Source organism: Glandiceps talaboti, chromosome 6 (assembly GCF_964340395.1).
Source record: "Glandiceps talaboti chromosome 6, keGlaTala1.1, whole genome shotgun sequence".
Lineage (NCBI taxonomy): Eukaryota > Metazoa > Hemichordata > Enteropneusta > Spengelidae > Glandiceps > Glandiceps talaboti.
In genome coordinates this window covers 11,920,206-11,937,267 of record NC_135554.1, presented here as the reverse complement: position 1 = coordinate 11,937,267, position 17,062 = coordinate 11,920,206, and the positions used below count along the sequence as shown (strand labels likewise).

The 17,062-nt window shown below is 34.7% G+C and overlaps 1 protein-coding gene across 1 annotated transcript in view; it reads right to left on the bottom strand.

The window, feature by feature from the left end:
* The window catches only part of LOC144436842 (cubilin-like), a 54,785-nt gene that overhangs the window by 16,609 nt on the left and 21,114 nt on the right, over positions 1-17,062 (bottom strand). Inside the window, exons 27-42 of the mRNA XM_078125701.1 lie at positions 16,856-17,041; positions 16,167-16,370; positions 15,174-15,473; positions 14,531-14,749; positions 13,950-14,117; positions 13,077-13,484; positions 11,959-12,300; positions 11,078-11,295; positions 9,892-10,009; positions 8,745-9,167; positions 8,209-8,309; positions 3,595-3,916; positions 3,090-3,261; positions 2,551-2,735; positions 1,924-2,039; positions 1,260-1,369 (exon numbers count right to left, since the gene is read on the bottom strand). Coding sequence (XP_077981827.1) covers positions 1,260-1,369; positions 1,924-2,039; positions 2,551-2,735; positions 3,090-3,261; positions 3,595-3,916; positions 8,209-8,309; positions 8,745-9,167; positions 9,892-10,009; positions 11,078-11,295; positions 11,959-12,300; positions 13,077-13,484; positions 13,950-14,117; positions 14,531-14,749; positions 15,174-15,473; positions 16,167-16,370; positions 16,856-17,041 — 3,592 coding nt within the window. The remainder of the gene's footprint in view (positions 1-1,259; positions 1,370-1,923; positions 2,040-2,550; positions 2,736-3,089; positions 3,262-3,594; positions 3,917-8,208; positions 8,310-8,744; positions 9,168-9,891; positions 10,010-11,077; positions 11,296-11,958; positions 12,301-13,076; positions 13,485-13,949; positions 14,118-14,530; positions 14,750-15,173; positions 15,474-16,166; positions 16,371-16,855; positions 17,042-17,062) is intronic.

Genomic DNA, 17,062 nt, shown 5'->3' with positions numbered 1-17,062 from the left:
TTTAAAATACCCTGTGTTAACTAAAGTCCATATTATCACAGGATAATTGCCCATTTGACAAATTGCTCAGTGGGTGTAAATATCTACTGATCTTCCATTAGTCAGATCAGTGGATGTTTACACTCACTGCACAATGTGTTAATTGGGCAAATAGCCTGTGAGTTTGTTCTTGGATTAGCACTCTACTAATTAATGCAAAGTTGGTAAACTCTGATTAGACAGTGATAATGCATAAGTAGGAAATAGGAAAAAACAGTGAGACTGAGAGGAAACAATAGTTATGGTTGCAATATTTAAAATTTTATTTGAAATATAGAGAAAATAATATTAGAAATCCGGAAAATTGCAAGAACAAAATTGACTATTCGTCCTTCACCCTATGGTATTATTTAATATAATTTTTTATTTTATAGGACTGGCAAGCTTACTGTCACCATTTTCACTCTGAGAATAGACAAATGTTATGCCTAAAACTTAAAAAGAAACCACAGTTGGTTCAGTGATTATATTTGACTGTAGGAATTTTCTTTTATATAATTGATGTTATCCATGATACAGTACTACATCTAAACAGATAATTTTCATACATGTAAATATATGGGAGATTACAAACTTGGCAGTTACATGCAAGTATCACATTTAGTTTATATGAGAGGTAACACAAACAGCTCATTCAATTAAATCATCTGGTATGATGAAAGTAGTCTAATGTGTGTGTGTGTGGGGGGGGGGGGGGCACTTGTCATGTAACACAAACGGCTCATTTCAATTAAATCATCTGGTATGATGAAAGTAGTCTAATGTGTGTGTGTGTGGGGGGGGACTTGTCATGTAACACAAACGGCTCATTTCAATTAAATCATCTGGTATGATGAAAGTAGTCTAATGTGTGTGTGTGTGGGGGGGGGGGCACTTGTCATGTAACACAAACGGCTCATTTCAATTAAATCAACTGGTATGATGAATGTAGTTCTGATTCTTTACTCACGTTATATACGTTGAGTGCTGAACATTTAAAATCAACTTGTCAATACGTTACTGTTACATATACATAGTTCGCAATTATTTAATGTCAGAGTATATGTACATACTGAACAATAAGAGTATTTTAATCAGATATTGGAAATAAGCTCCACTTCACACAACAAATCAGCAATAAACAAAGAATAAAAAGTTGCATAAAATACAAAATATACTGAACAAAAATTCAATGAAAGTGTCAAAGTCTTGTTGACTTCTACATAGTGACTGATACTTACTCAAAGACAGCATTCTCTCCTACTAGGCAATATGCTGGATCTTGGGGACACCAATCATTCAACACAGTGGCAATTACTTGGGCAAAATCTTGTTGAACTTGATCAGTAAACTGGTGTGTGCAAAAATAAAACAAAAAAATATGCTTGGTTTATCATTACATAAATGTACCAGTGATAACTTGCACCAATGTGTGTGCATACTAGTGGTATTTGCCCTGCAGTTCAATACCAAAAACATTATTGCATACCTAAGTGTAATATTGTTTTCGGTAGCCTTGTACTGTTACCATTATCAAAACTTAGTTTGAAATATTAGTATTATAAATTATGTTTGCATGGTATTATTGTAGAGTAATTGATTATCGGTGACCATAATAATGTGAACACTATATAACTCACCCATGTACTATTACCATTATAAATAATTATAGATGCTGAACACTTTAACTCACCCATGTACTATTACCATTATAAATAATGATAGATGCTGAACACTTTAACTCACCCATGTACTATTACCATCATAAATAATGATAGATGCTGAACACTTTAACTCACCCATGTACTATTACCATCATAAATAATGATAGATGCTGAACACTATAACTCACCCATGTACTATTACCATCACAAATAATGATAGATGCTGAACACTATAACTCACCCATGTACTATTACCATTATAAATAATGATAGATGCTGTGTAGGTGTCTTCAGGGAATACTGGAACTTCCTTTGTAGTGACAACTGGTGCAGGCACAGTAGGACAAATTGGTTCAGCTGTCAACAGAAACAGAGAAAGGGTGAGCACATGTAAAATTCGGCTAAAACAGGCAGTGTTCATCAAGACATTATATGTAATAGAATTCTGGTCAAAGGTGATCTTTTTTCAAGATTAGGTTGTTGTTTTTACTTGAAAGATAACACTTTTGCTGCTGAAAACAGGATAATTGTTATTGAGGGAAGTTTCAAAATCTGATAAAAGCATCACATGAACCTACATCAGAGGCACCCACTGTTGTTTTTGTATTAGTTGTATTGACATAATTTTGTCTTTGTATGAAGTCTTTCCTTGGCTCACACCATTCAAGCTAATGCACTGGTGTACATATTTTCGCGGTTTGTATCACCAAAACCATGGACAATGATTCTCCGAGAGGAAGATTCCATTGTTCTTGCCAACATATACATGTTGAAATTTAGTCAGATGATCATTTTGATGTTTTCATGTTTTCTCAACATTCATGTACACAATTGTTAAAATTCAAGACAATATGTCAGCCTGACTTACGTATATCAGTAGTAGGTTTATAATTCAGGTTAAAACCAGCTTTATTTACTGATTCATCACTTGTAAATCTTAACCATACAACAGAATCTGGACTAGTCCATGGCTGTGGTAAGGTGTGTCCAGTGTAGGCCGCCAATATGTTCTCATCAATGTCATCACCAGAACCCAGGATAAGGTAGTCTTCCCTGATGTCATTAAATCAAGTGGTGTGTGTGTTTGTGAGAGAGAGAGAGAGAGAGAGAGAGAGAGAGAGAGAGAGAGAGAGAGAGAGAAATTAAATTTTTTTCTTAAACAAAGCACGCAATTAAATGAATGCATCTCTTTTTCATAAACTTTAGCTTTCAATCAATCTAAAATACATTCTGTCCAGCACAATAGAAAGAAAAAACAACCATTTTATCCAAAGTGCAGTAGTTGTACTGTTTCAGTAGGCAAGAATAGGCAATATGTGAAATATATTACAGTTATGTTACACGTAGTAACACTTTGAACATTTGATGTGACAACCATATTTTCAGATTTTAATATGCCAAACCTACTGGTATTCTAGGTCAAAATCGTCAAATGTGATTTGAATTCTCTGATCTTCATATCCATCAGGTAATGTGATAATCCACACACAGTCTGCATTGTTGGGATAGTTATCTGGATAATTTGGTGATGTCACACTTCCTTCTGGTTCAGTAATATCACTTCCAGCACAATTCTCCTCTGGTAAAAGAAATCACAAGTCGAATAGTTAGATTCAGTTGAAGTGATGAATGCACACACAAGACTCCTAACACAAAGGTCCCTTTTTCTTCTATCAAATGTTACTTGTGAATGCCTTGCAAAGCCTACATGTACTAGTAGGCAACTGTGATATGGGATAACTTGGAAGGCATTCAATGTAACTTCAGCCCCATACACACATTCAAAAACAAACAGCAGTGACTGGGCTGGAACCTGCAACCTGCAGATTCCAAGCCAGTCACTATAACCAATCGACCATCATGACACAATATTTAAAGTACATGTTCACCAAAAAGAGAAGTACATCCTTACCTTGTGTGTCCAGTGAGTCATAGTCCAAATAGAAACCTTGGTCTATATTACTATCATCTGTTGTAAATGCTAACCACATACCAAAGTCTTCACTAATGATCTCAATCTCATCTACTACATCATCTATGGTGATAGCTCGCTTGCTTAGACCACCATTCCCTCTTGTTCCTACTAAGCTGCCACTGAGACGAGACAGTACTCGCTGTCCTCTTATATCACCAGAACCAATAGTTAAGAAATCGTGGTTTTCTTCAGTAAAGAACTGTGTGATTTTTATGCGAACCAGGCGTCCTTTTTGTAGGATGATTTGCCATAAAATATCCTGAATGCAAATTATAATTTAAATTGAATTTATGTCTAATTACCATTAACCATACATTTTCTGAAAACACATCACACTACTACATACAGTAACCATTTACTACAAAACCAGAGTGACTATACAATGTAGAGTCTCAACTAGGTAGTCTAGTTCCTATACAGTATCATTACAATTTACACCTCCACTCACACTATAGTCAAAGTCATTACTCTAGAAGTCCCGATATACATGAGATGCAATTTAAAATTCATCCAGAGCAACGCACACGGTCATTAACATCATGTCTTTGTTAATCATTTGCAAAATTCTAACCAATAACACAGTCCCTCATAAAGTTAGTGTTTATTGGGGCAGTTATGTAATGTCCAAATATGGTATATTTGTCAGCTTAAGATGCTACTCATACACTGTTTTACGTCACTTGGGGTTCACTGATTGGATGAACAACTTTTTGTGCTAATTGAGAGACTTTGACCAGATGTGGTTTAGTTAGAAACCATGTTGGCATCCAAACTTCAACTAGCCAGCACAATATATTTAACATCTCACACAATGCTTTTTGTTACTGTAACAAATTTATACACAAGTCAAACATAAATACAGACACTTATAGTGTCTTACTCAGTGAACACAAATCAATAGTTTTGCATTTGAATCTTCATTGTTACATTCGACAAGTGATGTTGATTTGTGTTCAGTGTGAACTGTATCTTCCATACCATCCATCAGTGTCTGTATTTTGTTTTATAATACGTAATTTGTAACAAAAAACGTTGTGAGATGTAAAAAATACTGTGCCACTTTACTGAAACTCTTAGAGGTATCAACCCCATTTACAGGTATGCTATTAATATCCAATAAATTGACAAATAGTTGACAAACACTTCAATTGACAGAATGATTTATTTACGAGTACATTGATCACTCATTCACAGAAAGTTAGTCTACAAAGTAGTATTACTAGTAATTCAGCTAATAATCTAGCCTGGAATTCAGTTGTGCTGGGGCCATGCAAACATGCAAAGAAATTAATAGTGCGGGGGCATATGGCAGATTTTGGGGTTTCGTGTGAAATTCAGGTTAATTTTTGCCAACGTATCTCATTGTGTTCCCCATCATCTGAGCAATTGAAAAATATATGTTGGCAATTTTTATTTCAATATTAAGGGTAATTTTTGCAGCAATTTCATAAATGATGTAAAATCATGATTTGTCTGTATATTGATGGCAAATTAAAATATGTGAACTGTACGATTGCTTTATATCTGTATAAATGTACTAATGGACATCCTGTAGACTATAAACTTGTAGACAATTGTATAATTTTGCATTTTAATCACAATATTATAAATTATGGTTTCTTTATTTGCATATCATTTGCATATTATGTATGATGCTTCCGGTGTATTTGATTTCCTGTATTCTTTGATGTTGCTGATTGCTATTCTTTCAAAAATGTACGCCAACCATGAATTATTTCAGTTACTATGAATACTCTGGTTGGTTTTTATCTTTTAAAGCACTAGTAAGTCCACACCTTGACTATGCTTCCCCAGTGTCTTCCCCACATATATACGAATAGGGATATTGCATTTTTGGAAAAAGTGCAGCGTCGGTTCACCAGGATGATTCCGCAGCTTGGTGGCTTGAATTATGAGGACAGTTACGCATATTGAAACTGACAACTTTAGAAACTAGATGAATTAGAGCTGATTTGCTTGAAGTGTATAAACTTTTCCATTTACATATTCGCCATGATCCAGTTGTATTTTTCAAAGTATCTACTTCGACAACAAGAGGATATAGATTGAAATGATTTAAAGACAGATCCAGATTGGATATACCAAAATATTTTTTCAGTCGACATGTTGTAAACATTTGGAAGTTTACCAGAAAGGGTTATTGTTATTACTACACCAATTAAATCATTGTAATTACTTAGTAATTATTTTAATCCAGATTGGCTATACGTAAATATTTTTTCCAGTCAATATGTCGTAGACATTTGGAACAGTTTGCCAGAAAGGGTTATTGTGACTACAATAAAGGCATTCATTTATTGTATAGAACTACCCTTGCCAAATGATATGTCCTTTTGACCAATTTCGGCGTATTGATGTGACTTGTTATCAAGTGTACATACACGTTAAAAATATTCCTTTTCAGATCTGGCATCTGGTTTTAATACGTATCTACACATGTAGTATTGAATCCTGGACAGGTACATTCTACACAGGATATAGAGTCCAAGTTTAGGTCTACGCAAAATTTGAAATTTTACCTCTCAATATTAGCATACAAGTTACATAAATTGGACGTCTTGCAAATATTAGATAGAAAAGAAACATCACTCAGTAAAACACCTTTAGAAACCTTTAGAATGTTTTACCCCCACTTTTGACCAATTGAGATACTGTCTAGAGCAATGAAAAAAGTCAATATGGCAGCTACTTTAGAACGTTTTTGTTATTTGTTCTGTATGCAGTTCTCCCTCTACGTTCTGTACAAATATAATATTAAAAAGTAAATGAATCGTTGTTAAAGGCATGAGTGCTTATTAATTTCCACTTTGCAATGGTGTCAAAGAGATAGACTTAGTCATCAAGTTGGCATGTGACTACTTATTCCCAGCAATGAAGGTTATTTGTGTATGAGAATTACCAAAAGATGTAGAAGGGTATTTTCCATGTTGTTTACGTTGAGGATTTGAATGTCAGATTTTCTTTGAGTACTAAAACATGTGGAATGATAGCTAACAGTGCAATAAAATTTGATTAAAGATGCTATTTTCTGGTGGGTTGGTGGTTGGGGTTGGGTGGTACATTAGAATGTGTCTCTGCTGTTACTTTCAACCTTTATTCATGACTGACCAAGAGGAATTTCGTTGCGTAATCGAATGTAAGAGTACCTTCACGCTGAATAACTAAACTAAATATGCATATATTCATATTGTTCCTTTGAAATATTATAAAAGATATTCTTCAGATACTGAATTTATCATCTTTATTTTGTACTACACTGTCCTTTATTCTGTTTTATTTTAGAATTTCGATGAAATAACGTAATCAAATGTAACAGCGGAGAACACGTCTATTCATGTTGTTCCTTTCACTTGACATGTAACGCCAACCAAATAGCTATACTAGTAGAAACGTAGACAATGCATACAACATAATGCCGTGAGAGACTAGACAATAGTTTTGAATACAAATGATTGGGTCTATTCAGTCGAATACATAACTTTGTATAGTAACGATTCAATTGATGCTACGCTATTGATCAAAAATATTTTTATACCAGGTGTAAACTGAATGCCTTCAGTAAAGGCCAAAACTTTAGATTGCTGCTCCTTCACGCCTTGTCGAAAGAAAAATTCTGCGCTACCACAAATGATATTGCATATCCATTAGTTACTACATCAATAAATAAAACGTAGCTTTGGAAAACATTGTCCATTTTTGCATGTTTATCCACATACTGCCCTTAATTCTATGTTTGCCATTGTAAAACCTTTAAAATGATTGGTCTATGAGTCTGTTAACAATTAAAAATAATTGTTTTTAAAAATAGTAAGTTTATGAGTACTTGTTGGTGATACTTTCAATTCATAATCATATTTTAATATTCTGAATGACAAGTAAAGTCAGAAGGAACATTGAACTGTTTCTTTTATTGAATTTGCCCAAATTTCAGCGATAAACAATAATTTTCATTCAGATACGCACTCATGGGTTTCCTAACCCTGCCATAGAGGGCGTCAATTTAAAATTGTTTCATCTCATTGAAGACATTTAGGGTCGTTTGGGTCATGAGAAACAGAATTCAGGCTGCCCTTACATATACCTACCAATTACTGTTATCTTTACAATATACATAATGTTCTGACTGTTGCTATGGACATGGTCTTGTTGATAGGCATATTTGCATACATGTTTTGATATTTTTTTTTGCCTGACTAACCAAAAATGTTGTTATCTTTGCAAAATATACTGGCATTGTTGGCTGTTGCTAAGGCCATATCAATGGAAGTTGACTATAATCATGGATTCATGGGTTTTCATTGCCTAACCAATTGTTAAGAATAGGGTCTTGGGGCCAAATTTTATTTTATCCCCCTCAAACTAATTTTGAAGATAAAAATTGCCAACATGTATTTTTTTATATTTGGTCCTATAATGAACGTAACCATATATGTTTCATAAAATTAACATGCATTTCACACGAAAACCCATATGCCCCTGCACTATAAGTGAGAATTCTAGAATTATGGTAGGTAAATAAAATGTACTTACCATATTGTTACCATATGGATCTGGCCAGTTTGGTGATGATATGGGACCAGCTGGTTCTGTCAGTTCATGCTCTTCTGGTGCTGGAATCGTTACTTCTGGTTCTGTGTTTTTAATAATTTTAAGAAAATATTACTAACAATGCTTTCAATCAAAGTGTGAATGACAAACTACTAGTATACAACATATAGAATTTATATGTTGCAGAATATTCATGAATAGCATATGGTAAATGCAATGTCATACACTTTAATATTGATGGTGTTCGGAGTTCCCTTCCCTTTATTAATATTCATGAGATAGGTTTTAAACTGAAGGGATAAGTACTTCGGAGTCAGTAATATTCATTGTTCAACCATAAATAATCATTTCAGCTCATGATTCCCATGAGGCAATGTGGCCCAGAGTAAAGATACTCTATAAAGGCACAAGATCAACTTGATGTTTCCCTGAAATCACTATGTAAGTAATTGTAGGTGATGTAAAATCATGAAACGACTCTCCATAATTTATGAAAATTAATTTAAGCATTTATTTACCTTCATCTGTTATTGAGAACTTGATGATAAACTGTGGCATACTGGTTGGAATTTGACTACTTTCAAACACAATCCATGCCTCATTGGAAAGTGACACTACTTCATCCGGAACCTTGGTGGCAGAGTTGTCTGGATCACCTTTAGTACCTGTTAACTGTTGTAGTGTACTGTCAGTACTCACATTGGGACCGTGACCAATATACAGCCAGTCAAAACCAGAACTGATATCAAACATGTCTATCTCCATGTATACAAATTTACCAGTTTCTTGTCTGACTTTCCATTCACAGTAAGAGCCATCTGGGTATGGACAGCTGATGATATCACCGTCAAAGTCTTCTAATATGCCACCACAAGGTGTACATGGTGTTGAACTAGGTGTAGGTGGTAGGGTGGTGGTTGGAGGTTCAGGTGTCACATACACTACAAATAGTTACATCATTGTACATAAAATTATTAACACAGAATTCAATCAGTCTGTCTGTGTCAATCTGATTATCTATCTGTCTGTCTGTCTGTCTGTCTGTCTGTCTGTCTTCATTCATTCATTTCTTATCTGTTCTACATTGATCCATTCAGACATTCTTTTTTCACAAGTTAGAATAAAATGTATTGAATTCATAGCTACTACACCTGTACAATGTAGGAAATTTTACTGTTTATACAGCACAAATATTTTGATTTTCATGTATACACCATGAATTACTTGTTGCAAATGTCTTTTTTTTCATTTTTTTCTGTGCTGTCAATTTTACTCCCAGTAATTTCCTGTTTGTGCAGACATATAATAATAATAATAATAATAATAATAATAATCGTAATAATAATAATAAGAACAACAATAATGTTGGTTGTTAAATATATATGTAGCGCTTTCCCACACTGCTCAGTAAGATAAAAGATATCGTTTAATAGGATTGCATGCTATCAGTGTCTGTATTTTGTTTCTGTAATTCATAACAAAAAACATTGTGCGAGACTTAAAAAAAACCAGTGTAACTTAAACTCTATATTCACTCTGGTTTGGTAGTAAACATCAAAGTCACACAGAAAATGTCTGACAGACAGACAGAAGGTTGAAAGGTTAAAGAAAAGAACTAATTATCTTGTGTATGACTATAAATAATAAATCAAAATTTAACGTTACCTCCTTCATATAGCAGGAACCAGCCTTGGTATGTAATAGAGTAATCTGTACTGAATCTTAACCAGATAGCATTGCTGTCACTAATAATGGTTGGTGGTAATTCACTACCTGTGAACCTCTGAAAATAATCAACATAAACTAAATGTAATGACTGACCTAAATTGTTAATTAATGAGTCAGACCACTATAGCGGTCTGAGATTAATGGTACCATTAAAGTGCCACTGGCCATATGGATGAAAATAGGCTATTTATCTTGACTTTTCAATTGATAAAATAACTCTATTATGTTTTAGTACTCGTAAACACAATTTGTGAAACAATTACATACAGCATATCAACTCACTATTTCTAACTCAATAAACTGCAAAACATTGAATTAAAAGTGCAAAATGTTTGTACCGTACAATGACAAACATTTTACACAGTCACTTATTAATGTTTTGAAAGTTATCGAGTTACAAACAAGAGTCTGGTATATGTTGTTTCACATAGTTTTTTTCAAGTAGAGAAATATACTGAAGTTGTTTTATCAATTCAAAATCCAAAACAAATGCCCAATTCTCATCCATATGACCACTTTAAACACAAACACAAATGGATAAACTAACTTTATTCATTTCAAATAAATTATTACTTCAATGAAAGTTTCTCATCAATGTTATGGCATGCCCAAGATTTTAACTGATATTTCCTTAAGCAATTCAAATTACTTCTTTTTACGGTATTCCTACAGACTGCTGTGATAATAATTAATATTTACGGCCTGGATATGGGTTTTGTGGACTGAGGTTGTACAGTTGGAAGGGTTAGACTTTAGGAGGGCCAATAAGCCATACTACTGAGGACTGCAAAACCCATATCTGGGCTGTAAAGGTTTTATCATATACCCCATGTGACGGCACAGAAATATCATTTGAATCACATAAAGTTACAGTGAAATGTTACTTTATTTGCAAAAAACGTAAAAATGGAGAACAGAAATTAACAAAGCCTAATCATTGAGCGAAAGGATATCAATGAGTACGCCACTTGCCATATTTGGGCAAAGTGTATCCGGGGCCGTTATATGGAAAATTATTGCCCGGGTTCAATGCACCTGCTCTCCACTGAATTGAATTGGAATCGATATTGGGTACTTCATGTATATTATAAGAACTAATTACTGACTACTACTTAGTACTTACATGTTGTTCATTTTCATTAGGATTGTCACCATTTCCAATGATCAACCAATCAAACCCAGCTTCTGTTTCAAAACTAAGGAAGTCTAGCTTGACACTGAGATTAGCGGTGATGTCAATAATCCATACACAGTTAATAGAATTAGGATAATTATTAGGAAAGTTAGGTGATGTCACAAATCCGTTTGCATCTGTCAAGTGTTCAGTACCACATACATCATCTGTAGAAATGAGGAATGATAGAAGATGCCTTACAGACTAAATAGTGCAACAAAATATGGTATTTAAATTTCTAGTAAGAGCCCTTAAGTTAAGGTGCAAAACAAGTAAAGAAAGTCAAATATGTTTTTATACTCATTTACTACATGAACACTTAAGCTCTCTTGCAGCCACAGAAGGGGCTATGACATGACCGCTGTCATTTTCTTTCATCTCTGTATGGAAGGCTATATTCTGTCATCCTCTCTTTTTTTTAAACGCTGTGTGGGCTATGTTTACAGGTTTGTGTTGACTCTTTGTTCTCCCTGACATCCCTTTAGGCTTTATATTACTTGTGGAGGTAGTATATTCTAGGTACTTTCTTTATGATCTTTTTCAACTGTACGTTATGCATAAACACTGTAATTTTTATTTACACATTACCACTGTTGTTTCTTAAAATGTTAAATAACATTCCATCTAAGTTTTATACAGAACATCCTCTCTTTTTTCAAAGAAGATGCTTAAAAATTACTTATTTGTGGGAAATGTTAATATATTGAGTAATGTTTAAGTACAATTCGTATCCTTAAGGATTCAGCGTTAAATCAGTTTACATAATCAATCTCTTCCTGGAATTTTGTTTATTCATACTCTTTAGATATAATGGTATTGAACACTCTTACCTTCTGAGAATTCAATGGAGAATCCCTGTCTGGTGACAGAGCCATCAGAGATGAATGTCACCCACATTTCATTAGCTAGTGTTGAGAATTGATGGGAGGGGTAGTGTCCAGTCATGTGTTTTAACATAGTTGTCCTGTTTGTTGAATCATCACCAGATCCCATGTCTACCCAGTCATACTGGTCTTCTGTGTGGAAGGACCTCACATTCACAAGAATAGATCGTGTTGGATCGGCCTGTATGATCCATTCACAGAATTCATTGTTGTCATACTGTGCTGGGTAGTTAGGTGAGAATATACCAACGTGTCCTCCTGGTGGAATAATGAAGCTACCACCACAATCTACATCAAGGTAGACATAATATAATTGTTTAGTACATGTAATAAAATTCTTGGTTTTTGACAATTGACCCTGAAATTCAAGGTCAAGGTATCATGAGATAGCTTGTACCTGATAACATAGGGTTAGACACTTGAATGAAGTTGATAAGTTATATAGAAATTATTGATTTAGAAATCCAAGTATGGTCGCCATTTGATCAAATTTGCATGTTTCGCAAAACAAAGTGCCATGCATATGTACCACATGATATGTCTCCTATGTGCACGGTATGCGGGACATTGAATCTTACATGTCTGAGAAATGACATATTACAGATGCAAGCATGAATGAAGATCATTTTTAAATCATTCTGTTGTTTGTCTTTACAGTAGAGAATGCACTAGTATCGAAAAATGACACACATGCTGTCATTTGAAACCAAGGAAGGAGATATCAAAGAATATGTGAGAACGACAAAAATAAGAAATATGAGTTTCAATCAATGGGATTATTGCAAAACTTTAAAATATAAAAGACTCATCAAATGTCTTATCATTTGAGTTAGGATCTAAATCAGTTGAGAAAGTGTTATTAAACATAAGACATAATACATTTATTAAATAAAGTATGGAATATTTCATTGGTAAATCAGACATGATCGTAATGTTGATTTCATCACTTTTCCTTTTCTATACATATAAAAGCAATAGCCAAAAAGAGTAAACCTCCAAAGAAATTCAGTATATAAAATTATCATACATTGTGCATGTATATGAATCATGTAGTAGGAACTCACCAACACTCTTCAGTTCTTGGAATGTGATACTGAAACCTTTCCTTGTATTTGTATGATCTGTAGTCAGTGTCATCCACATCTGATTAGAGTTGGCATCAAATGGTTCCAGATAAACAGATCCAGTCAAGAACTTGAAGATGGACTTCCTATTTGATGAGTCAAGTCCTGTTCCCATGGTTACCCAATCGAAAGCTGCCTCTGTTTCAAAGTCAGTGATGTTGATGAGGATCCGTCTGCCTTCAGGAGCAACGATGGACCAGAGGCATTCCAAGTTGTTGTCATAGTGACTTGGATAATTGGGTGATAAGACTTCCACTGGTTCATCAAAGACAGTCACATTGCCACCACATGGTGCTGGTGAGGGTGCAATGGTGGTTCCAATTTCAGGCTTCTCAGTAGGATCTTCAACTGTAGAAGACACATACAAAGTTACAACAAGAGATTTAATGGGAAAGTAGACAAGGGAAATACAAATGATTACATGACAGAATGTACATGTATATGGATCTAGTCAGGAAGAATGTTACATATGTATCTGGACAGGAATAATGGTATGTATGTGCTGGACAGGAAGAATGGTAAGTAACTATTTGGACAGGAAGAATGGTAAGAAATCTCTGAACAGGAAGAATGGTAAGCAGTTATCTGGACAGGAAGAATGGTAAGTAAGTATTGGACAGGAAGAATGGTAAGTAAGTATCTCAACAGGAAGAAAAGTAAGTATCTAGACAGCAGCAGGAAGAATGGTAAGTAAGTATCTATACAGGAAGAATAGTAAGTAGGTATCTCAATGGAAAGAATGGTAAGTATGTATATGAACAGGGGGAATAGTAAGTGGGCATCTGGACAGGAAAGAATTAATAAAGAACTCACCTGGTTCTACTTCTTCAAATTCAAAGACAAATCCTGTATGAGTAACAGAACCATCACTAGTGAACACAAGCCACATATGATCCATCTCAGACAGATGAGTTTGGATGTCTAGACTGCCTGACAGACGTCTAAATTGGGTCTCAAGATCAGAGGGATCATCACCGTTGCCTGGTTACAGAGACAAAATGACAAAAAATGGAAGATTGAAATGACACATATAGTACAGTAGAACAGGGAGTCAAGAGATAACTCAAATGACATCCTGTAGGTATACATGTAATGATGAAATCAATGTCAAAGTCATAATAGTGTGAAGTTTAACAACTGTCACTTCTAAACAGCCCTAGTTATAAAAGAGAGAAATGAAACATTTTGAAATTGACATACCTTAAAATTAACTGAAACTGTACCCATATGAGTTATATATAACATATTCTCACATTCAATACCAATTAAGATTAAACCATTTAATCATAGACAGTCACTGTGGAGAAGTGATTCACTGCAACACATGATGTGAATATTAACATCTTGTTTCTCCTTCAACTTCTTAAGAAAATCTTAAGACAATTAATACTCACCTAAATCAACAAAGTCATATCCATATTCAGTGTCAAACTCCCAGACCGACACTTTCAATACCTTGCCTTCTGATGCTCCAATCACCCACTCACAGTACTCATTGTTGCCATAGTGACCAGGATAGCCAGGTGATGTAATTTCCAATGCTGTACCTGGTTTGATTGTGAAATGCCCTCCACATGACTTTGGTGTGGGCTCTGCTGGCTGAGTTGGCTTAGCTACAGTCAGAAATTAATAATTTTATAATGGTTATAAGAAACTGATTGAGCAACTTGGAATGCATCATATTCAAGCCAAGTCATGTATACATAAAGTTAGCGACTGTAATTGACAATATATACATCTCACCATATTTAGTGTTTTTCATATGTATCTTTAATTTCTAGCCTTGTGCAAGAACTTGCATGCCATGACTAAAGCTTTTAAATATTGATCAAAGATGCACCTCTATCAAACTCTCCTGCAAATTACACAGCATTATATAGTTGCAATATTCATCTCATTTAGCATTAATAATTTTGTACTAAGCATACAGTAGAGAAGTATTATTAACCGCAATGCCATAACTTATGAATTCAGTTTCAAAATTAACAGTTGGGAATAGTTCAATAAATTAATAACCATTTTCAGAGTAAGACTTACGAGCTAGAGTGGCAACAATAGTAGTCATTCCTGGTTGTACATTTCCTCTGAAGGTATGTGATCTCACAGTGATAACATAAGTAGTGTCTGCTAAGAGATCCATCAGTCTGTAATCAGTGTTCATAGCGCCCTCTACCACCACATTTATGCTAGTCCAGGATTGGTCTTGCACTTCATAGGAGATGTTGTATCCCATAATATCACATGAATATTCAGGTGCATCCCAATTAATGTAGATGGCAGATATCGACAGGGCATGTCCTGTTAGGTCAGTTGGATTGAGATCTTCACCTGTGAAATCTGTAAATGTAATTACAATACAAAGTCATTGCTAGTTGCTGATTGGTCACAATGATAGGATCCAGGTGTCCTCAAGACACATTTGTTGATGACTGGACACAAATATGCAATTCAAGTGCATTGCAGAAGATATTGATTACATCAAAATGTCATTGTACATTACCAAAGGCACATGTAAGAAGAAGTTAACCTTCTTGTTCTATTTTGACCCTCTAGAGTGAATTGCAGGTACCGAGAATTTCCAGCTTCTTGTTTCTTGTTTAACCCTTTTGTAATTAGAAAACTGCAAAGTTTGAATTTGTCTATAAATGTGCAATCTACTTAATACCCATATCTCTGTTCTAATGATGATAACAGTTTACACACAATACACAAATATACACTTTGAGATTGAGCTCATAAACAATAGAGCTTTCCTTTCTACAGTATCTCTAGTGGAAAGAAAAAAACTCCGCTATTTGGAAAACAAATCTACTGACAACCTAAGTGCATTCTACAACTTGGTTTTTTGCTAAAGGCAGTAAGTACTAGGTAAAATCTACCAGGGTTTTCAGGTCATTTTACCTGTCAGTGGTTCCCAAACAAAATTACCATACACTTTAAGGGATGCACTGCCTTTTCTCCCCTGCTAATGGGGTTTCCAAACCTTAGCAAATACATTGTACACTCTACAAGTTCTACAAATGCACTTACCCTTGATATTGAGTTCACAGATGTAAAACAATGGTGTAATACATTCATATCCTGTCCAGTTTCCATTAGATGCAGCACACATTTCATCACCAACATCATTGGGATCAGTAGGGACATCACCATTCCACTGATCCTGCTGCCATGGTGTCATACCGGAACAATCAATCCATAACCAATCATGCTCCCACTCGATGTAAGATAGACCTATGGATGTCAAAAAAAAGATGGAAAATTGTCATGTTAAAGGCCTATGATTCAATCCCAGGGTCCTTGCATGAATGATATCTTATCATTGGACCATTCATTTATTCATGACCCAATTTCTCTACAGCTGTTAGACAACTGTTTTCTCACTCACATTTTAAACCTAATAATCTGACCTGGGCCTTAGAAACAGTGGCCAACAATTTGAAACTTCAACAATATTTGTGTGTAACATGGTGTAACAGGACTTACCAATTTCCAAAACTGATAAAAATCACTGTCGTTTGTCAACTTTGCACACATCACAAGTACCACTGGCAATCTGACTGTACATACATTGTACTTGTCAGACACTCTACACAAGGTCAACCACTTCCAAAGTGCATCAACTTATATGACAAGAAAGTTTACTTGACAAATTACATTTAGTTTTCAATTATTTGTCAACAGATGTATGTGTCTCTTTTGTTTATTGTGTTACTGACCTATCCAAAATGTCTGACCATTCATTTCACTTCTCAAGTAATCCAATTCTTCTTCATCATTGACAATAACCAAATCACCATTGTTAGCTGTCATACACTCTAATCTTGCATCATGCCAACTTACTCCTTCCTCTTCAACAAATCTATAACATTTGCCATTGAGACCAGCATCATAACCATCAGGACCTGTTAAAAACAATTCTTGGC